Below are 24,574 nucleotides of genomic sequence, written 5' to 3'. Positions count from 1 at the left end.
GAGGCAGTCAACTTTCTAATGGTTCAGTTTTAACAGAAGAGTATTAGGACACTGAGTTACTCAGCTGTCTCACTAGAAAATTAGCCCAAAGCCCACAGGCCCAAGCCAATCTCCTAACAGGGCTTTCCTCTACAGCTCCCTGGATATCCCCTAGCTGAGACCACCTGCTTATCCATCATCCCACCTGCCTACCCACCACCAGTGCCTATCCTCTTTCCTGTCAAAGAGAGAGCACTTGTCCAGTTTTACAACTGCTTACCTGTCCAACAATAGCACTGCTTGCCCATCTATAGAGCTTACTGCCTGTACTACTAGCTTCAAGAATGTGCCTCTTCAGTTGTAAGGCTTATGGTCTGCTCACCCTACTACAAGACCACTCATAAATGAATTTAGAACATATTTAGACTCCTCAAAATTCAAGGTTTTCCAGGTCATAGACTGCTAATACTGTCTCTTCCTTAGCTATGACTGACATGGCCTTCCTAACATCATGCCCTTCAGAAGATATCATTTTCGGCATACCTAGGAGGCTCAGTCGGTTAAGTATCTGCCCTTGTATCAGGTTGTGATCTCAGGGTCCTGGGATTGGCTTCGCATCAGGCTCCCTCATCAGCAGGGAGAGTGTTTCTCCCTCTCCCTCTGCCCCTCCTCCCACTCATGCTCATTTTCTCTCTCTCTAATTAATTAAATAAATCTTTTTAAAAAAAGAAGAGACCTCTGTTATTCATAGGACTGTGCCCTATCAGACCTACAAGACAGTCACATAAGGACAGAATAGTATCACACCTGAATAAAATAATCTGTATGACTTTCTCTCTACCCTCTAATCACACAATCACCCCCAAATTCCTACAACTACTACAATAATTCTTCATGTTTCTAAACTTTATTTGGAATTCAATGTCACCAATTTTAACATTCCATTTTTCTTGAATTCCTTCACGTGCCTTGGTATTTCCAAATGTGAAAATGCCTGGAGCAGACCTTCTTAACACAGAGTACATGAACTCCCTAGGGAACTGTGAACATTACAAAATTAAACGTAAAAATCTGTGTGCATGTTTTTTCTAGGGTGAGGATATAGTTTCACTAAGTTCTCAAAAGGGAGCCAAAATAGATTAAGTCTTGAATTTCTCTGTACTGTCTATAGCAACAAGCACAGCAATGAACACATTCCAGAGCTCAGTATTTGTTGGCTGGCTGTATTCTAGTTTTCTCACTCTTTGCATAAAATAATAGTTTTTAAAAAATATGTGAAGGTCCTAATTTCATTTCTTCAAAAGACATCCACATTGTGCCTGTCCTATGTGGGAAAACACTATACTAGGCTCTAAGGATTAAAAAATAATAATAATACAGTTCCACACTTGTGGAACTCAAAGTATAATAGGGGAGACAGAAACATCTAATTCTAATACAACATGGTATAAAGGTAAAACAAAAGATGCTGGGAGTGGGCTTACATGTGGTGGCTTAAATTAACAGAGTATAAAATGACTGATAAGCAGTAAGATCAGTGGGCAAAGAAACATGGGGAACACAAACACATTTAAGAGCACTTTAACAGGGCAGCCCCGGTGGGGCAGCGGTTTAGCGCCGCCTGCAGCCCAGGGTGTGATCCTGGAGACCCTGGATCAAGTCCCACGGTCAGGCTCTCTGTATTATGCCTGCTTCTCCCTCTGCCTGTGTCTCTGCCTCTCTCTCTCTCTGTCTCTATGAATAAATAAATAAAATCTTTAAAGCACTTTAACAAAAATGAAGCCCAAGAATGGGCAGAGAAAGAATGATGAATAAAACACATGAAAAACAGAGGTGCACTTCAGTGTCAAAAGCCAGTGTAGGGAATCTGTGGGTGGCTCAGAGGTTTAGTGCCTGCCTTTGGCCCAGGGCGTGATCCTGGGGTCCCAGGACTGAGTCCCACATCGGGCTCCCTGCATGGAGCCTGCTTCTCCCTCTGCCTGTGTCTCTGCCTCTCTCTCCCCTCTGTGTCTTTCATGAATAAATAAAATAAAATCTTAAAAAAAAAAAAAAAGCCAGTGTAAAGTCTGAAAAAGACTACAAAGGACCTAGCAATGAGAAGTTACTGGTACCCACAGATGTTTCCCATTAGTGAACATAAAAGGTAGATATGTTGCAATGAGGAGTCAGTAGAAAATAAGAGTTAAGAAGTTTAGATAAGAAAGGAAGACAGGGACACCTAGCTGGCTCAGCAGTTGAGTGTCTGCCTTTGGCTCAGGGCATGATCCTGGTCCCAGGATCGAGTCCCACATTGGGCTTCCTGCATGGAGCCTGCTTTTCACTCTGCCTGTGTCTCTGCCTGAGTCTCTCATGAATAAATAAATAAAAATCTTAAAAAAAAAAAAAAAAGAAAAAGAAAAGGAAGATGGGCTAGTAAGTAGAAGAGTTCAGGATAAAAAGGAGAAGGACTTGAGGGAAGAATAACTGGAGAGGAAGAGCTTGAGTCTGCAAACAGGTGACATAAAAGAGCAAGAGCCCAGGAATCGTAGAACAGAGGAGTCAAGGGCATGATGGAAAAGTTGGGATTCAACAGGAAGTTAAACACCTCATCTACTAAAATCAAGGAAAGAGATGGCAAGGGAAAGATAAAGGGTGGGGGGGGGGCAGATAGTTGATGATGGAGATCATTCCCAATAACTAGTTTTCTCATATGTGATTTTTCAGTTATTTTGACAAAAGAGCTGGAAAGAAAAGTGACTCTTCAAACTAAATCCAATTTCAATGGTCACAAGGAACAGATGAAATTACACAATATTAGAGTCAAAGCATGAGTTAAAGACAAAGTATGTTCTATGTTATTTCACCAAAAACAGTACAGTCTGTGTTTTTGATCAGCCCTAACACCCTAAACGCAGTAGGAAGAAAGATCTAGGACAAAAGCTGGTAATGCTTTTCTGTAAAGGATCAGAAAATACTGTGGCTTTGCAAGCCATATAGTCTCTATTACAACTACTCAACTCTATTGCTATAGCATGAAAGTAGCCAAAGACAATACATAAATAAACAGGCATATTGTATTACAATAAAACATGATTTACCAATGAGTGGATCTGACTCACAGGCCTTAAGTTTGCTGACCCCTGTTCTCTGGACTGAAAACACTGCAAAGGAAATAAAGTAGTAGAAAGAAGCAGAAGTTAGGAGAATGAAATAAGAAAGTAGCCACAGAACTAAAATGTAGTTGAGTTGAGGTATGAAAGAGCAAAATAATAATAAAGGAGCAATGGAAAGAGCAGGACGTGAGTGAAGGAGAAAAACAGATGACAAAGAAACACTGGAAAGAAACAGGAAATCAAACAAAAAGTGAGTAGAGATAATACACCAACTCCAAGGTAGAAAAGAAGCAGAGACAAAAGCAGCTGAATGCCCTAAAAACCAGACGGCAAAATGAAGAGGGGAAAACAAGAGCGTCACAACCCCGTCTGCAATGAAATTCAGATAAAGGATAAAACACACTCATTTCCCAGTTATAACCTGATGGTCTAATCATGTGTATGCAAAAGGAACCCACAGCTTAGAGAATGTAGAATTAATTTTTATTTTGCCCACATATCAATCTGGTAACATATACAGCATTCAAGAGATCAAATGAAACTTATTCACCATATCATAAAAAGAGATCAATTCTTTCTAGGCTTCTTATTCACTTTCATATGTGTATGAATATGACAACTTTAAAAACCTATTAAAATTGAAAAGAAAAACTTATTAAAATCAAGAAAGTCAGCGTTAAGAAGTTAAAAGCCATACTAATCTAACTTTTAAAAGTTTCCACAAAAATAAAGCCAAAGATTTCAAAAAGAAAAGAATCTTGGACAATATAATAATCTGCATATTTATATTGTACAGGAATTTTGTTTACTTTTGGCTTTATTTGTGGGGAAATCCTTTAAGGTAAATGCAGATTTATTCTGACACAGCTAAACAACAAATTAGACCACATAATTTATGTTAAATAGTACAGTGTTTAAGAACATGATTTGGGGGTTAGTGGGCACTGGGTTTATGTCCTCACTTTACCAAATTACTGAATTGTGTCGTAATTTTTGTAATTAATGAACCACGCCAATTAATTGCTCTAAAAAAGTATTCTCTATGCCTATAGCATCTCCAAAATATACTTATAGAGGGCAACTTATGCCAGGATAGTATTAAAAATCTGGCTTAAGAGACCTGAAATCCTAAACATATGACTTAATGTTATTTTCAGGATACTGGACAGAATTGTTTACTTCACTAAACCACTACATTCTTTAAATAAAATAAATTACTCCACTATGGGATGTCCTCATCAAGAAAACTATATTTTCATGTATATAGTAAAATATATCCATCCCTGTTATGAGTATACTGAACACTGTCAAAGCTGTCGCTCTGATCTGTATTTTCTTAGCTTTCTACAATGAACACAAATTACCTGAGAAATAAAGACATAATAAAATAATAAACAAAGTAAAATAAAAAATTTAAAGACATTACTTTAAAGAGGATCAAAGAATGGGATAGCATAAATATTTCCAAGTAATATTTATCTTCCCAAATTTAGGAAATGCCAATTCACCTTAACAACAAAAATCAAAGACTATTGTGAATGGCTGTTAGCTAAATGGCCTGGTACCCAAGAGTAAGGAACATTTTGTTGTTGTGGCTTTTTCCAGAGTACTATATACTAAATTCAACTAAAATTGTGTTTTCTCTTTCAGATTATACAAAATCAATTTTTATATTTAAAACAGTAAAATATTTCAACAGTATAAACATAAATATAACATTGTGGGCCTGGCCATAAACAAGATCAATTCTAAAGGCAGCAACAGATAAAAAACTTGTTTCCCTATATGGGCCACTGAAGGATTCTTAGACAAAGAGTTGTGAATCAGAGACACAGACATCTGAGAAGGTACAAGAAGGTACAAGAACAGAACACAGTGCTTTCTTCAGCACAGCAAAGCAGTTAAAAGTACCCTATCTCTGCTAGCTTCTGAAATACACAAACTAGAGGTGAGAACCTGGTTAAGGGTCCAAGAGAAAGGCTTTACTTTCTGGTGGCTAGTTATTTCTAAATAAAAGTGTAGAAAAATTAACCCAGCAACAAAAACAGCTGTTTATAGATTGAATGATGAAAATCAAAAACTGTGGTGAGTTAAAAATTTAATAGAATTGACTATAGAATTTGACCACAGGGACGCCTGGGTGGCTCAGTGGTTGAGCATCCGCCTTTGGCTCAGGGCGTGATCTCGGTCTGGGGATCGAGTCCCACACTGGACTCCCTGAGAGAAGCCTGCTTCTCTCTCTGTCTCTGCCTCTCTCTATGTGTCTCTCATGAATAAATAAATAATCTTAAAAAAAAAATGAACTTGACCAGGAAAAAAAAAAATCTATTTAAGAATTTTAGAACCAAGTTTGAAATTGCCCAGAAGAGTCTTTCAATGTGTTATTGAACACTCAGCACTGCAGAGTATCCTCTCCAAGTGAGTAATAAAAATTCCCTAATTTCCCTCCTCAATGGACATTTGAAACAGACTAAATTTTAATATATCATCTTTTAGATTTTCAAAACACTGTCCCATGCTCTAATTTTTTTTTTTAAATATGTATGTTCTACTTCTTTACCTTTTTCATGTTCATTAGACAATTGTCTTGCCATCCACAGCTCTCTGCCTTTCTCCCTTAACCCTGTGCTTTATTTCCAGGTCACAAAAATAAAACATTTACAGAACTATAAGCATAATAAAACTAGATAAACATTACTTAATAAGCATCTTAAAACTAAAAATTTATAAACTAAAGCACTGCAAGTCAAATGGAACAAGAAACTTTAGTTGAGTATAATCTGTAGCATTCCTGACCATGAAACTGTACAAAATCCTTTACAAGCCTTTTTAATAGAACACAGACTCTCATTATCCTACTAAAAGTATCAAAGACCCTTCCTCTGAAGTTTTAGATATTTTCCAACAAAAATGCATTAAAATTCCCATCTGTCTTAATCAGGTTATTCTTTAAGAAACCCATTTCTTAAAAAAAGACAAAAAGGTCTGTATAATTAATCAATGTACAGTCTTTGTTTAAATAAATAAATCTTATAAACCATGAAGCATATTTAGGAAGTCAAAATTCACCTCTTCTTGCATAACTGGAGTCCATATCTTTAAACTGTACCACAACAAAGTCTGAACACTTGAACAAAATACTCTCCATTATTTCTTCACGTTTTGGCCCCGAACTGGATTCCATACTTTTCTCATGTGCAGCATCAAGTACCAAATCACACTAAAATGAGAAGCATGAGTAAACACTCAAAACGTTTATAAAATATGACAGGGCTTCTTTAGCATATCAAGGTACTATTCTTATATACATGTCTTTGACAAAAATAATCTATCTCAAGCGAATCTTATAATCATACTTTTTTCTCAGAAATATGACCAATTATCTATTCCTTCATTCAAAAATCCTCTCTTCTAAAAGTTGGTCCTTGGTACCATAGTCTGTTTTAAGTATATTCATGGTAATAAAGAGGAAAATAATGACCCATTCAATCTCTCTTCTAGCCCACAATCCTTGAAAAGGTCAAGATATTTTAATAAGTACATAGAACAAGTTTGATTATACAAACTAGTCTATAAAATAAGCAGTATATGAAACTGAAGAGCAAAATAAAAGTGGTTTTAAGAAGTACCTTAAAGGTAAAGTATTGAACATGAATGACAAACATACCCATCTCACAACTATAAATTGCTAAATCAGAATCTAAGACAGTGTCAGGAAGCCATACAAACATACAGTAGTTGATGATCCATGGGGTTTTACATTCAACAAAAAGCAAAAGAGTAAAGATTACCTTAGGACTGTATGTTTTAAAAACTCCTTCATATATGCCTCCGTTTTTCACTTGTACTTCACATTTGGATCCCTAAAAACATACAATTAATTTATCGAAGAAACAGTGCGCTACCCAGTTATAAGGGATAATTTTTTTCAGTTTTACTTTTTATATAGCTCACCAGGCTTCATTCAGCATTATTAGGTATTCAGTGACAGCATAAAAAATATTAAAACATTAACAATACACTGAATTCTCAAAACTCTCCAGGAGGCCCTGCGCAGAGTTTGCAGTATGAATTTAAATACTGAAGTTAAATATTTCTGACTCTGATTTTATCAGGTGACAAAATAACGCACAAAAGACAATCAAGTACTACTATTATCTTATACATAGCATGGTTAACAAGAATGCTTTTATAGTGAGTCACAATAGTTTGGATGGAGTTCCACTTTTTCTAAATAATCCTGATTAAATGTGTCCAAAAAAATGTTACTTTAAGAATCAATCATCTACATTTCAACATCATGAAATGACTGTAATGTGCTCCCAAGTCAGTTTCTCCCCAATAATCTGGTAACTTACAACGACTGATGTAAGTATATGAACCATCCTCATATTTGCATAGATTCCATCAAAAGAAATCTGGAATATTAAGAAAAAATATTATTAGCAATCAGCATTTATCCTTGTATATACATTAAAGTTAACATTTTGTTACAAAATGTTTAGTTAAGTTCATAATACCTTATATGCATTAAAGAAAGACTTGGTTTACTACAATCTTTTATTTCCTTAGAGAATGGAAGTTTAAGTTTTCAACAGTGAAATCAGTCATATCATATAACAATATTTCGACTCTATGTGATACAAAAAAGCAAAAGTGAATTTCCATATATGAGGAAGACATAACCAGAGAAACAGGACAGATCAAAGGTTGGAGAGCAGAGGAAGAAGAAATCACTAAAAAGCAGAATAAGGGATTTTTCAAGGTGAGAGAACTGTCCATTATCTTGACTATGGTGGTGGTTACACAACTGTATGCATCAAACCTCAAAGACCTGTACACTAAATAGGGTTAAATATACATAAATCAACAAATGAGGTGAAGGAGTATGCACCTTTGTCAAAGACCCTTGACTATCTTCTCTTAGCATATATGAATCAATGATAGTGCTCTTAGGTCTCATCAGTCACACCACTGCTTATTACATACTATATAAACATATGTCCTTCTGATTTTACATAAGAGTATCTGTCCAATAATGCCAAAGTCTCAAAAATCAGTGACAGTTTCTCATTTATTTCTTCCATCACAAGAAACTGCCCTTCATGCTCAGTTTAATCTCACTGATAAAGTTCTAAAATTCAAAACCAGAAGGCCCTTTCCAAGGAAGACAAATAGAATTAAAAGCTCATTATCAGGGAAATACAAATCAAAACCACAATGAGATACCATTTCACACCAGTCAGAATAACTAAAATTAAGTCAGGAAATGACATGCTGGCAAGGATGTAGAGAAAGGGGAACCTCTTAAACTGCTGGTGGGAATGCAAGCTGGTGCAGCCACTCTGGAAAACAGTATGCAGGTTCCTCAAAACGTTGACAATACAGCTACCTTATGACCCAGCAATTGTACTTCTGGGTATTTACCCCATAGATACAAATGTAGTGATTCAAAGGGGTACCTGCACCCCTATGTTTATAGCAACAATGTCCACAACAGCCAAACTATGGAAAGAGCCCAGATGTCCAACAACAGATGAGTGGATATAGAAAATGTGGGGCAGCCTGGGTGGCTCAGCAGTTAAGCGCCTGCCTTCGGTCCAGGGTGTGATCCTGGAGACCCAGGATCGAGTCCTGCGTCGGGCTCCCTGCATGGAGCCTGCTTCTCCCTCTGCCTGTGTCTCTGCCTCTCTCTCTGTATATGTCTCTCATGAATAAATAAATAAAATCTTAAAAAAAAAATGTGGTGTATATATACACAATGGAATACCACTCAGCCATCAAAAAATGAAATCCTGCCATTTGTAATGACAAGGATGGAATTAGAGAATATTATGTTAAATGAAATATCAGAGAAAGGTAATTATCATATGATCTCATTCATATGTGGAATTTAAGAAATAAAACAGAGGATCATAGGGTAAGAGAGGAAAAAATAAAACAAGATGAAATCAGAGAGGGAGGCAAACTATAAGAGACTGGTTGATGGACATTAAGGAGGGCATATGATGTAATGAGCACTGGGTGTTATATAAGATTGATGAATCACTGAACTCTACCTCTGAAACCAATAACATACTATATGTTAACTGAATTAAAAAAAAAACTTTTAAATACAAAAAAATTTAAAAAAATTTTAAAAAGTAATTCTAAATCAAAACCCCAAAGAACCCTGCAAACTCCAGTCCTGACGCTCCTCTTATCTTTTTCTTTTTTTAAAGATTTTATTTATTTATTCATGAGAGAGAGAGAGAGAGAGGGGCAGAGACACAGGCAAAGGGAGAAGCAGGCTCCATGCAGGGAGCCCGACGCGGGACTTGATCCCGGTTCTCCAGGATCACGCCTTGGGATGAAGGCAGCGCCAAACCCCTTGAGCCACCCAGGCTGCCCTCCCTCTTATCTTTTTCGAGAGTTATTCATTTAGATTTGCCTTTAGCCATTTATACAACAAATGACTTCTTGTTTGCATGAAAAATATAATTTACAGAAAATGTTACATTTTGTATGAAGTATCATCTCAAAAAACAACACATATAACTAATAATTTTATACCAAACAGTACTGAAGTATGAAAGTTATATGAGATATAAAGCCCAAAAAGAGCTTTGGTCTATGGTTCAGAAATCACATTTTAGTTACCAATTTTTCCAAACAAGTAACATTAAAATTACTCACCGTGGATTGAGGCAGTCCTTTGCTGTTTCGACCTCTAAAAAAATGAAATGTTCATTAAGTTCAACAAACTAAACAAGCTTAAAAAATATTTTCAAATTTAAAGTATCTTATAATTCCATTCAAATAAAGAAAGCATAGGCAAAGCTTTGGGGAAGTCTCATCTAATATTACGTATAAAGGCTACCTAAGTATAGTTCTCTCTGCACTTGGCTGGCTCAGAGGCCCAGAACAGGTATGGGTAATGGGAGGGAAGGAGGAGGAAAGAATGTGAACATGTTCAAAATAAATGAAGTAAAAATAAAAATAGCCTATAGAAAAAATAACTAATACTAAATATAATAACCTTTACTCCCAAAGTAACCTATCATTGTTACAGAAAGCTACTTAGGAATAAAATATAAATTCTATTCCTGATTTAAATGACACATTATTGACTGACATCAAAGTCACCTCCCAACATTTTTCCCTTGTCTCTAAAAATGCAGTTTACAACTGCAAAAAAATTTTGAAAATAAGTTACATCATTCAAAGCACTTTCACTTCTAATAAGTACCTTTGTTAGGATCTATATCACAAGTACCTTTCCCTGCCAATCCCCTACAACTCTGAAACAATGAAGTACATCAAAGTCAGCTGTCAAGTTATTTTCAGTTGGTGGACTCATGTGAATTTATAGAACATAATACAGCCTAAGGCTTATTCCACTGGAAAAAATTAGGCCCCTTATGAAACGATAAAAACATCAATAAAGTAAAATAGTATGTTCTTCATAAGCAATTACTCTGAGTACTGGAATCTCATTTTAATAAAATAATCAAAATACTCAAGCCACAAATTCAAAGAGAAGTACAATTCAGGTCTAAAAAGTTTCATAGTATGAATGATGCCAATTCCCAGTAAAATAGCACTGATCTTAAAACTCCAAGGATAGGGCTGGTCTGCTCTCCAATTCAGTCACCCTCTCTCATCTAGAAAGTAATATCTTAGACCGAAGGATCTCTGAAATTCCATCCATTTCTAACATTCTGATTCTGTAATCCTTTGCCTCACACACAGCACAGAGAAATTCCTAAAGTCCAAGGAATAGGAATAATAATACCATTTATAGCACTACAAACCAGATAACTATGTGGTAAGCACTATGTCAAATCTCTCAACCCTAACCTTAAAAGAAATTGAACCTTAGTTAAGTATCTTGACTAAAAATCATAAGCAGAAGAGATGGTATTTTAACCAGGTGATCTAAAGTCTAGGCTTTTCATTTTTTTTTTTTTCTTTAGGCTTTTCATTTCTATGTTATATACTGCATCTCTGAAATTGCATCACAAGGAATAAACTTCACAATTAAACCTAGCCAAATTTTTATTTTTTTCAAATATCATTTGAATTTATTGGGTTCTTCTAATTATTTGTAGTCTGTAACCAAAGGCTGTCAAACAGCTAAAAATCCTGCTTAGGATTATCTTAAATTAAGTGGTTGCTGAGTTGCCACAGTTAAGACTTAAACAAATGCCACCAATTAAGTACCTTTAAATTCATGTGGCATCCCCAAAAAGCTATTTAAAATAATTTAAAGACTCCTCTACAGAAGTCACATTATTTTTTTGTTGATTATACAATTACATCTTGGACTAATCAAGAACAACTGTTTTGACAATCCAGGTTACTTAGGAGAACAAATCATTAACAGAGAAAAATAATAAAAGACTCACAGCACTATAAAGTGGTACAGAATATAGAGACTAGAGATTTCCCCTGACCAAACCATGAAGCTGATAACCAAGGGGTATGTTGGTATATCATAGCAGCATTTTCTGAAACTTTTGCTACAAGTCCAAATTCATTTTTTTTTATTTTGGGATCCACTTAGATTATGCTTTACTTTTTTTTTTTTTCTTTAGCATTTTGGAACAAAGCATCTTAATATTTCTTATAGTAACAAAAATTGAATTTCAAAAAAGCCAAGATTAGGAGCACCTGGGTGGCTCAGTCAGTTAAGTGTCTGCCTTCAGCTAAAGTCATGATCCAGGGATCCTAGGATCAGGCCCCCATTGGGCTCCCTGCTCAGCAGGGAGCTGCTTCTTCCTCTCCCCACTCCCTCTGCTTGTGCTCCCTCTCTGTCAAATAAATAAATAAAAAAATTTTTAAAAGTGACAATTATATTCTAGTCCTAAACATACTTATGATTAGATGGATCAGATTTAACAAAACCACCATATCCAGGATTCTATGCTTTCGATTGTTATTGAATATGAAGTTAAGGTGTGATTCAAAATGCCAAATTAGGGCAGCCTGGGTGGCTCAGCGGTTTAGTGCCACCTTCAGTCCAGGGCAAGATCCTGGAGTTCCAGGATGGAGCCCCACCTTGAGCTCCCTGCGTGGAGCCTGCTTCTCCCTCTGCCTGTGTCTGTGTCTCTGCCTCTCTCTCTCTCTGTGTGTGTGTGTCTCTCGTGAATAAATAAATAAAAGTCTTTTTTTAAAAATGCCAAATCAATATAATGAAATTTTAGGGGCACCCGGGTGACTCAGTGGTTGAGTATCTGCCTTCAGCTCAGGTGGTGATCCCGGGAACCTGGGATCAAGTCCCTCACCAGGCTCCCCACAGGGAGCCTGCCCTTCCCTCTGCTTATGTCTCTCTCTCTCTCTCTCTCTCTCTCTCATGAATAAATAAATAATCTTAAATATTTTATATATATGTATATATATATAAAGAAAATTTTAAAGTAATAGTTTACATTGCTTCAAAATAATGCAGGAGGGAGGAAATAGCTCAGGTTATAAATGAAAACAAGACTGGCATGAGTTGCTAACCACTGAAACTAGGTGACAGGTGTTCAGGGGTTTAATATATCATTCTGCTTGCTTTATACAATTTCCTTAAATTAAAAAAAAATACCTTCTGATATGATACATTCAAAGCCCAGATTTAATGAAGATCTACTAGTTTACAGGAAACATGGTGTGGGAGAATAGGTTAACTGATCCCATGGGTTACAAATCAATTAAACCCAGAATATGGGGCAGCCCGGGTGGTCCAGTGGTTTAGCATTGCCTTCAGCCTGGGGTGTGATCCTGGAGACCTGGGATCCGAGTCCACGTCGGGCTCCCTGCATGGAGTCTGCTTCTCCCTCTGCCTGTGTGTCTCTGCCACTCTTTCTCTGTGTCTCTCATGAATAAATAAATAAATATTTTTTAAAAAAATGTGGTAAATTTGGCCTAACAAATGAAAGCGTCTTCAACAAATAAATGGCAGGAGAAGAAAAAAGAAAAAAACACCATAGAGGGAGGGAAAATTATTATAAATTTAAAGACACATATAAATCAAAAGCAAAATGTGGCTTCTCAATCTCAAACTTATTACAAAGCTACAGTCATTGAAACAGTGTGATAGTGGCATAAGGACAGACATAAAATCCAATGGCATAGAGAGCCCAGAAATAAACGCTCACATATATGCTGAACCCTTACAACTTATAACGTATACAAAAACTAACTCAAAAATAAAAATAAAAAAAATAATTAAAAAAAACTAACTCAAAATGGATCAAAGATGCAAATTTAAGAGCTAAAACTATGGAACTCTAAGAAGAAAACATGGGAGACAAGTCTTCATGACTTTGAATATGGTAATAATTTCTTAACTGTGATACTACAGTGCAGACGTTAAAAAAAAAGAGCAGTAAAAAGAACTTCATCAAAATTAAAAACTTTTGTTCAATGGATTATAAGAGAGTTATCAGAGTGAAAAGATAACACTTTTCAGAATGAGAGAAGATATGTGCATTTCATATATTTGGCAAGGGGTTAATTTCAGAATACATAAGCAACTATAATTCAAGAACAACAACAACAAAAAATACAACCCAATTCAAAAATGGGCAAAAGAGGGGATCCCTGGGTGGCTCAGCGGTTTGGCTCCTGCCTTTGGCTCAGGCCGTGATCCTGGGGACCGGGGATCGAGTCCCACGTTGGGCTCCCTGCGTGGAGCCTGCTTCTCCCTCTGCCTCTCTCTCTGTCTTTCATGAATAAAATCTTTCAAAAAAAAAAAATGGGCAAAAGACTAGAATAGACATTCTTCCCAGGACATCACAGTTAGCCAATAAGCACATGAAAAGATGATCAACAGCACTAGTCATCAGGAAAAATGCAAATCAAAACCACAATGAGCTAACACTTCATTCCCACTACTACAGTTGTTATCAAAAAGACATAAAATCACAAGTATTGGCAGGAAACTGGAAAATTCTTTTCCAACTGGAAAAATTGGAACCCGGGCAGCCTGGGTGGCTTAGTGGTTTAGGATCACCTTCGGCCCAGGGCATGATCCTGGAGATCACTTGATCCTGGGATCAAGTCCCATGTCAGGCTCCCTGCATGGAGCCTGCTTCTCTCTCTGCCTCTCTGTCTCTCTGTGTCTCTCGTGAATAAATAAATAAAATCTTTAAAAAAAAAAAAAAAAAAGGAGGAAAAATTGGAATCCTTGGGCACTACCTGTGGAAATGTAAAATGGCATAGCTACTGTGCAAGATAGTATGGCAGTTCCTCAAAAAATTAAATAGAATTACCATATGATCTAGCAATTACCACATCAGAATATATACCCCAAATAACTGAAAGCAGGGATCTGGGGGTGCCTGGGTAGCTCAGTTAAGCATCTGTCTTCAACTCAGGTCATGATCCAAGGGTCCTGATATTGAGCACCATATCGGGCTCCCTGCTGAGCAGGGAGTTTGCTTCCCTCTCCCTTTGTCCCCCCCCCACCACCACCTGCACATGAATGTTCTCTAAGAGATAAATCTTTAAAAAAAAAAAAAAAAAAAAAGCAGGGATGTGAACAGATATTTGTACATCAATGTCCACAGCAGCATTATTTACAATTAGCCAAAAGGTGGGAAAACCCCAATGCCCACTGACAAATGAATGGATAAACACAAGGTGGTATCTTCATACAATAGAATATTTTCAACCTTAAAAACAAATGACATTCTGGCACATATTACAACATACAAGAACCTTGAACACATGTTAAGTGAAAGAAGCCATACACAAAAGGACAACTATTGTACGACTGTACTTGTAGGAGGTATATAGGGTAGCCAAATTCATAGATACAGAAAGTAGACTAGTGGATGCCAGGAACTGTAGATGATTGAGATGGGGAGCAACTGCTTAATGGGTAACTAAGGGATTTCTTCTGGAGTAAAAATGTTTTGGAACTTAATAGAAGTGGTTGATAGCACAATAAAGTCAATCTACTTCATGCCCCTAACTACACATTTAAAAATGGTTAAAACAGTTAACTTTTATGTGATGTACGTTTTACCACATTAAAAAAACAAAAGATAAGCTCAGATTCTCTTTCCAAAGAACTTCATTTGCAGCCAAAGGATGCTCTCAAAAACAGTGGAGGTTGTGGCCAAAGACAGACATATAAGACACTAGAATCATAACAAATACAGGCTTACATGGATAAAAAAAAAAAAAAAAAAAAGATCCAACTATATACACAGTCTACAAAAGAGGTATTTTAGATTCAAAAATAAAAATAGACTGAAAAAAAACAAAAACAAAAATAAAAATAGACTGAAAAGGATGGAAAAGATATATTGTGCAAAGAGCACATAAAAGAAAGCTGCAGCAGCTGTACTAGTATCAGACAAAATAGACTTTAAAACCAAAAGTGTTACTAGAGATAAAGAAGGACATTTTATGATAAAAGGGTCAATCCGTCAGAAAGAAGAAAGAGGCTTTCACCTGTACTCTCTGTGCCCTTCAACATAGCTCCTGGGTTATTGAAGATGAACTCCCAACAGAAATTATCTGTGCCACCTTAATACAGAGCCCTGCCCCTTTTCATGCTCCCCATCCTTGTCACACTATCAAGCCTGACAGTTGAATTCCAACTAATGACGGTAGAAGATGGTATTAAAAGGCTATAATCTGGTAGCCACCTTAGTAACAACTGCTTCACACAAATATCACTAATGGATGCTAAATCTAGTAAAGCAGAAACAGGATACTTGTATAGTCAGAAAGTAATTCCCCACAAGATATTGATTAAGGGGGAAGCGAAAAATAATTTTCTAGTAAAGATATCTAGCAGATCTGGGGTACGTGGCTGGCTCTGTCAGTAGAGCATGCAACTCTTGATCATCGGGTCGTGAGTTCAAGTGCCACTTTGAGAACAGAGATTACTGGGCGGCCCCGGTGGCGCAATGGTTTAGCGCCGCCTGCAGCCCAGGGCATGATCCTGGAGACCCTGGATCGAGTCCCACATCAGGCTCTCTGTATGATGCCTGCTTCTCCCTCTGCCTGTGTCTCTGCCTCTCTCTCTCTGTCTCTATGAATAAATAAATAAAATCTTAAAAAAAAAAAAAAAAAGAATAGAGATTACTTAAAAATTTTTTAAAACTTAAAAAAAAAAAAGATCTAGCAGATCCTTATCCTGTAATCAAAATTAACAGCACCAGAAATGGGATAAATACACATCACACATCTCCCCAAGACTATATAACAAGAACATGCAAATCACCTCTATGGTATTCTTGCTAAAAATGCATAATCTGAAACTAAATCATGAAGAAACATCAGAAAAACCTCAGGTTAAGAGACATTCTACAAAGTAACCTGTGATCTTCAAAGGGGTCAAGTCATAAAAGACAAAGAAAGACTAAAGAACTAGTTCAGATTAATTAAAGGAGACCAAAAAAACATGACAACTGTATGTAACACATAATCCCACACTGGTTCCTGGACCATAAAAACATTTTGTTTTGCTGCAGAGAACATCAGAAGAATAAATAGTTAAAATATGAATAACATCTATAAATAACAGTCTGACATAATATTAATTTCCTTATGTTGACAACTCTACTGTGGGTTTTTTTGTTTTGTTTTGTTTTGTTTTTTTCTACTGTGGGGTTTTAAGAGAATATCCTTGTTATTAGGAAATATACTCTCAAGTATTTAGGGCTAAGGAGCACCATGTCTCTCATGTGTTTAATAAAATAATTTTAATTTTATGGAACCCTGGGTGGCGCAGCGGTTTGGCGCCTGCTTTTGGCCCAGGGCACGATCCTGGAGACCCGGGATCGAATCCCACATCGGGCTCCCGGTGCATGGAGCCCGCTTCTCTCTCTGCCTGTGTCTCTGCCTCTCTCTCTCTCTCTCTCTCTCTCTCTGTGACTATCATAAATAAATAAAAAATAAATAAAAAATTTAAAAAAATTAAAAAAAATAATTTTAATTTTATAATAAATTAAATATGCATATCTTAATTTAACAAGAGAAAAAAATGAAAAAGTAATTGTTACTTGACGAATATAGGTAAAGGGAATAAGAAAGCTATTTGTACTATCATTGCAACTTTTCTATATGCCTAAAAATTATTTATGTACAGTTTTAAAATTAAGAACTGTAATTAACTTCTATCTACTGTATTGCCCAAAATGTCCTTAATTTTTTTATGTCCTTAATTTCTTAAAAAAAAAAAAAAAAGAAATTCAATCCCATACAGCCTTGAAACTCAAATGCCATTTTTTAAGACAACTTCCTTGGATTACACCATCCCAATTAAATAACACAGTGTTCTTTTTCAACTCTCCAGATTGGAATCTGCCATAACCAGATTTGTATTATAGTTACTGATGAACCTCTCATATGCCCACTACTCAGGGCCATTACCTGACCAAATGGTGCCTTTGTGCAGATCAGAAAATGATGCCTCCTCCAGGGAGTCAAAGCCCCACACTAGAGAAAACAATGTGGTCAGCAGCCAGTGCCATTATGAAAATTACAAGAGGCACTGGAAATAGAGGTAGCCCCAAAGGCACATCGTGTGGCCAAAGAAACTCCTGGATTTCAACATCCATTCATGTCCTTAGCCAAAAGCTCCTGGATGAAATAAAAACTAAACCAAGACTGGCAGACAGTATTTTATACATCTTTGTACCATCTACCAAAATCAGCACAGAGGAACCATAGCTCACAAATGACATATACCTAATAAATATCTAATGAATTAAGGAGCCCAAAGAAGAAAGAAAAAGATGGAGAAAGATTTCAAAGTAATCATTATATACACCAATGGTCAGCAAAATATAGCCTGCAACCTGTTTTTTTTTGAGATTCTGAGCTAAGTATGGTTTTTAGATAGGGAGGGAGAGAGGAAGAAAGGAAGGCGGGAAGGGAAGGAGGGAGGAAGTGTAAGGAGGGAGAAAGAAAAATACAAGAAGAATACACAACAGAGACATTACATGGCCTGGGTCATATCAAGAAAAATCTGTTGCCCTCTGCACTGAAAAGCCAAGGAGAGAGGAAGGGAAGGAAGAAAGAAGGGGAGGAGGGAGTAAGAAAAGCCAAGAAGAATATCCAACAGAGACATTATATGGCCTGTAATGCCTAAAATACTTTCTATCTGGGTCATTTCAAGAAAAATCTGCTGCCCTCTGCACTGAAAAAAAATTGGCTGCGATGTCAACTGCAATTTAAAAAATAAAGTCTACTGCTGTTCTACATGAACTATTACTTCTAAAACAAATTTCTTGACAGCTTAATACTTTTTTCATACACGTTTAGACTTGACATATCAACTTGTGAATTTCATGAGAATCTTGATTAGAATTATAAAAAAATAAAATCATGAGACACTTGAACTAGAGGTTCTAGCTTGGGCAATATCAAGGCAAGGAAAAAAAATAAAAGGCACCATGACTGGACAGAAAAAAAGAAATAATTGTCTTTAATAATAAAGGCAACATGATCATTTATGCAGAAAATCTTAAGAGAATCTTAAAAAGGTACTAGATATAAGAGCTTAGCAAGCTAACTCCAAATGGATCAATGACCTAATCACAAAAGGGTTAAATAGGGCAGCCCTGGTGGCATGGCGGCTTAGCACCACCTGCAGCCAGGGGTGTGATCCTGGAGACCTAGGGTCGAGTCCCATGTCAGGCTCCCTGCATGGAGCCTGCTTCTCCCTCTGCCTGTGACCCTGCCTCTGTCTCTCTATAAATAATAAATAAATAAATAAATAAATAAATAAATTCTTTTTCTTTTTAAAAGGGTTAAATAGAACTTTTAAAAGAAAATATGGGGGACGCCTGGGTGGCTCAGTGGTTGAGCATCTGCCTTTGGCCCAGGGCATGATCCTGGAGTCCTGGGATCGAGTCCCACATCGGGCTCCCTGCATGGAGCCTGCTTCTCCTCTCTCTGCCTGTGTCTCTGCCTCTCTCTCTGTGTCTCTCATGAATAAATAAATAAAATCTTAAAAAAAAAAAAAAGAAAATATGGGAGAAGATATTTATGATCGTTGGTTAGAGAAGATTTCAGATAGAACAAAAAAATACAAACCATAAAAACAGAAAACTGGCAAATTAGACTTCATCAAAGTTTTAAGTATTCTGTCCTTTGCAAGACTGTTAAGATTGTCAACTCACAGACAAGGAAATATTTGCAAAATGCATGTCTGATAATAGACATACCCATAAAATACAAAAAACTCCTACAACTTACTAATAAGAAGATAAATGCCAGGGGCACCTGGGTGGCTCAGTTGGTTATGTGTCCGTCATGCCCACATTAGGCTCCTTGATCAGCAGGGAGCCTGCCTCGCCTTCTCCCTCTACCTGCTGCTCCCCCTGGTTGTGTTCTCTCACTGTCTCTAATAGATAAATAAAATTAAATTTTGAAAAAGATAAATAGCCCAATAAATGGGCAGAAGATTTATACAATCATTTAACCAAATAAGACTTAGTTGGGGGCAGCCCCGGTGGCGCAGCGGTTTACCGCCGCCTGCAGCCCAGGGCGTGATCCTGGAGACCCTGGATCAAGTCCCACGTCAGGCTCTCTGCATGGAGCCTACTTCTCCCTCTGCCTGTGTCTCTGCCTCTCTCTCTCTCTCTCCCTCTCTCTCTCTGAATAAATAAATAAAATTTTTAAAAAATGCAAAAAAAAAAAAGACTTAGTTGGTAAAATTAAAGACTGATAATACCTCTCTCTGCCTATGTCTCTGCCTCTCTCTCTCTCTCTCTCATAAATAAATAAAAATCTTAAAAAAGGGGGTGGGGATACCTGGGTGACTCAGCGGTTGGGAGCCTGCCTTTGGCCCAGGGCATGATCCTGGAGTCCCAGGATTGAGTTCCACATCAGGCTCCCTGCATGGAGCCTGCCTCTCTCTCTGCCTACGTCTCTGCCTCTCTCTCTCTCTCTGTGTCTCCCATGAATAAATAAATAAAATCTTAAAAAAAAAAAAAAAAAAAGATAAAAGAGCCATGAAATAGCATTCATGGTCCAGAAATAAATTCTTATATTTATGGTCAAATGATTTTTAAGAGCCAAGACAAATTATTGGGGAAATAAGAGTCTTTTCAACAAATAGAGCTGGAACAACTGGATATCCATATGCAAAAGAATGTAGTTGGACCTCTACCTTATACCATATATAAAAATTTGAAATGGATCAAATACTTAAATGTAAAGGCTAAAACTATAAAAACTCTTAGGAGGAAAAAATAGAGGTCAATTTTCCAGGACCTTGGATTTGGCAATGGATATAGATAGGACACTAAAAGCACAAACAATATATTAAAAAATAGATAAATGGAACTTGATCAAAATCAGAAATCTAGGGGACCCCTGGGTGGCTCAGCAGTTTAGCGCCTGCCCTTGGCCCATGGTGCAATCCTGGAGTCCCGGGATCGAGTCCCACGTCGGGCTCCCCGCATGGAGCCTGTTTCTCCCTCCTCCTGTGTCTCTGCCTCTCTCTCTCTCTATGTCTATCATGAATTAATAAATCTTTAAATAAAATAAAAATGGGAACATCCCATCTTTAAAAAAAAAAAATCAGAAATCTGGGGCACCTGGCTAGCTCAGTAAGAAGAGCATGCAACTCTTCATTTCAGGGTCCTGAGTTCAAGCCCCACATTGGGCCTAGAGCTTACTTATGGAGAAATAAAATTAGGGGTGCCTAAGTGGCTCAGTCAGTTGGGCATTTGTCTTTGGCTCAGATCATGATCCCAAGGTCCTGGGACTGAGCCCCACATCAGGATCCCTACTTGGCGGAGAGCCTGATTCTCCCTCTACTACATCCCCTGCTTATGCTGTCAAATAAATAAAATCTTAAAAAAAAAAAAAATCAAAACTTTTTTGTTGTAAAGGACATCAACAAACCAATAGTAATAAAAAACCAAAACCAAAAACATGAAAAAAACCCCACAAATATAAAGGGACTATGGATTAATTACAGAGGAGAGTTCAGATACTCTAACCCAGGAAACCAAAAGCACTAGGACTCCAGAGTGAAGTGTTTAAAAACAGAGAACGTACCCAAACTTAAAGGTCTACTCTACTGCTTTTCAGACAGCTCAGTTTCAAATCCTAGGCCAGCCATTTACAGTGACCCTAGAATGGTTATTTAACCACTCTTGTCCCCAATTTTCTTTTTTTTTTTTTAAGATTTATTTATTTACTTACTTACTTATTTGAGAGAAAGAGAGAGAGAGAGAAGAGAGACAGAGACACAGAGACACAGGAGGAAGGAGAAGCAGGCTCCATGTCCATGTCCCGACGTGGGACTCGATCCCGAGACTCCAGGATCGCACCCTGGGCCAAAGGCAGGCGCTAAACTGCTGGGCCACCCAAGGATCCCCATCCCCAATTTTCTTAACTGTAAAATGGAAATAAAGAAAAGTCATAGGGCTGTGGTGTTTAGGTGGCTGAGCTGGTTGAGCATCTAACTCTTGGTATCAGCTCAGGGCAGGACCTCAGAGTCCAGGAGACAACCCCGCGTCAGGCTCCATGATCAGTGGGGAGCCTGCTTCTCCTCCTCCCTCTGCCTCTCCCCTTGCTTGTGCTTGCTCGGTCAAATAAATAAAATCTTTAAAAAAAAAAAAAAAGAAAGAAAGAGGGATGCCTGGGTGGCTCAGCAGTTGAGCGTCTGCCTTCAGCTCTGGTGCGATCCCATTCCAGGGATCAAGTCCTGCACTGAACTCCCTATGAGAAGCCTGCTTCTCCCTCTGCCTATGTCTCTGTCTCTGTGTCTCATGAATAAATAAAATCTTAAAAAAAAATTTTTTTTAAGTCACAGGGTTTCTGAGGATCAAATAATACTCAAAATGTACATATACATACATACACACATACACTCATTTGGTCAAAATACAAAGTGGGGCTTATTTCATGTCAAGTTTCATTAAAGGTATAAAAGTCTGGCACAGATGGAGTGCTCAAAAACTAGGTTGTTTTTTTAACTTTGTATTTAACAAATATTTATTGAATCAGCATGATAAATATAGCCTGCCTTCAGGCAGCTTACATTTCAGAGGTTATGTCTAGGAAAGAAAATTTAGAATGTGTATTTTCATATGCATATTTTATCTCTCATTAGCCACATGAATAAGTAAAAACATAAACAACCCAAGAATACTCCTTTTATTTAAGTAGGCTTCATGCCCACATTCAAATGGGGTTGAACACATAAACCCAAGATCAAGAATTGCACACTCCACTGACTGAGCCAGCCAGATACACCCCCCCCAAAAGAATACTCCTGATAAACGAAAAACATTTAAAAATCTACTAAGAATAAAATTCCTTCTCTTATCACTTCAAAATTCTAGGAGGAAAAATATGCAATTTCTACTGGTACTGCCAACCACAATATAATTATAGAACTTTTTATTTCTTCATTTCTCAACATTCTGCTCATTCATTACCATCTTTCAACATTGTATCTATACATGTCATTTGCTAGTTTCTACAACTATTTCAACAGGCCCAAGTAACACTTATACAATCAACATATTTCACTGACCCAGATTTCTAGAACCAGAAATTGTTGTCTGGATGTAATGAGTACTCTTTGACACAGTAAGAAAAAAATACTACATACCTCTAACCCCTTTGCAGTAAAGTTGTAATAATGCTCTTCTCCTCAGGTAATCACAAGGCCACCTGCTTATTATTTAGATCTCAACTTAAATGTCCCCCTCCTCAGAACGGCCTGCCCTGACCATATTATCAAAAGTAGTTCCCCAACCATTATTATAACACCCTGTTTTAGTACTTATTAGCAACTAGTATTTAGTGTATCATAGAACTTAGTATCTGAAATTCTATTACGTGTTCATGTTATTTACTTTCTCTACTTCCCACTCCCAGATTATAAACTCCCTGAGGGCAAACACTGCTGTCTCCTTCACCACTGTGTTCCCACAGCTTAGCAGAGCCTGGTGCACAGTAAATATTCGAAATTGTTGAATAAATTAAGTGTACAGTACAGTTTATGTGAATTATGACAAGTATCAACTAATTTAATTTCTTTTTATAGTACAGAAAAACTCCAGTTGTCAAGAGAAAGGACAACTAAAAACCAGAAATCGAATCCCAGCTCTTATAGTTAACTCACTTAGGTGAGTCATTTTGTTCTTCCCATTTCAGTTTTTTTATTAGAAAGGGAAATTCTATAACTAGTACTTATTGAATAACTATTTCCTCACTGCAAAGATGAGTAAAGGTAGGGTTTTCTTTTCTTTTTAGCAAACTAAGGTGGACTGGCAACTCTAAATTCACACAAAACAACTGTTAGATTCAACCAATCATACAATATTCCAGAATCAATGTTTCAAAACAACTACCATCTCCGTAAGAATTAATTTAATTTCTCTGCAACCTGCTGAGATTCAAATACTGACTCTATCACTTCCAGCTCTGTGACCTTAGCTTCAAGACTTCAGCTCTTTGAGTCTCAATCTCAACATCTATAAAAATGGTGATAAAAATAATACTTTCTCAAAGAGAAAAATAATATTCATATAGATAGCCTGGCTCAAGAACAATGCCTTGCACATTAAATAAATGCTTAATAATTATTAGCTTAATACAATTATTTTCCTATTACAGCACAAACTCAAGCTGTAAAAAAAAAAAAAAAAAATCTCTTCAAATAAAGTTTTACTTAGTGGAAGGGATAGGTAAGGGGCTTGACCATAATATGAAGCCATGCACAATTAGATACAACCTAGACACACCAAAAGCCCCAGAGAACTCAGATAAAAAGTAATTTTTAAGGACACCAGGGTGGCTCAGCGGTTGGGCGCCTGTCTTCGGCTCAGGTCATGATCCTGGGATCCAGCATCAAGTCCCACACTAGGCTCCCTGCGAGGAGTCTGCTTCTCATTCTGCCTGTGTCTCTGGTCTCTCAGTCTGTTTCTCTCATGAATAAATAAATAAATCTTTAAAAAATATATAAGGAATTTTCGGACTCAAGTCCAGTGCTATCTGGATGATAGAACTTTCTATAATGATTTAAAAAAAAAAAAAAAAAGTTCTGTGGGCACCTGGATGGCTCAATCTGTTGGGCATCTATCTGCCTTCAGCTCAGATCATGAAGGGTCCTAGAACTGAGCCGTGGTCAGGCTCCCTGCTCAACGAGGAGTCTGCTTCTCCTCCCTCTGCTCCCCACTCATACTTGCTCTCTCTCAAACAAATAAAACCTTTAAAAAAAGTTTTCTGTATCTATGCTACCCAATATGGTAGCCACTAGGCACATGTGATGGCCTGAAATATGGCTAGTGAGACTGGGGACTGAATTTTTATTTTAATTAACTTAATTGTAAATTTAAATAGCCATATACAAATAGTAGCCACCATATAGGATAGTACAGTTCTAGTCCTCTCCTTGAGCTTCTTCAGCAACCTTCCAAAGCATTCTCCATTCTAATGCACCAGAAGTGCTTCCATATAGTAAACTCAAGTCTCTGTCTCAATGTTTTTAACCACTGGTCATTAATCTTTCCTGGGGCCTCAAAACAACTTTTATCCCCTTCAGA

General features: G+C 37.1%; 1 protein-coding gene across 8 annotated transcripts in view; it reads right to left on the bottom strand.

Moving 5' to 3' along the window:
• ATXN2 (ataxin 2) overlaps positions 1–24,574 on the bottom strand; it is a 114,690-nt gene that overhangs the window by 68,694 nt on the left and 21,422 nt on the right. For all 8 annotated transcript variants that reach the window (XM_041728851.1, XM_041728846.1, XM_041728850.1 and 5 more), the window contains exons 2-5: positions 9,747–9,780; positions 7,430–7,489; positions 6,863–6,934; positions 6,141–6,291 (exon numbers count right to left, since the gene is read on the bottom strand). In XM_041728851.1, the coding sequence (XP_041584785.1) occupies positions 6,141–6,291; positions 6,863–6,934; positions 7,430–7,489; positions 9,747–9,780 (317 nt within the window). The remainder of the gene's footprint in view (positions 1–6,140; positions 6,292–6,862; positions 6,935–7,429; positions 7,490–9,746; positions 9,781–24,574) is intronic.

Source organism: Vulpes lagopus, chromosome 14 (genome assembly GCF_018345385.1).
Source record: "Vulpes lagopus strain Blue_001 chromosome 14, ASM1834538v1, whole genome shotgun sequence".
Classification (NCBI taxonomy): Eukaryota; Metazoa; Chordata; class Mammalia; order Carnivora; family Canidae; genus Vulpes; species Vulpes lagopus.
Note: the sequence above shows the minus strand (reverse complement) of the source record. Positions and strands in the feature narration are given on the sequence as shown.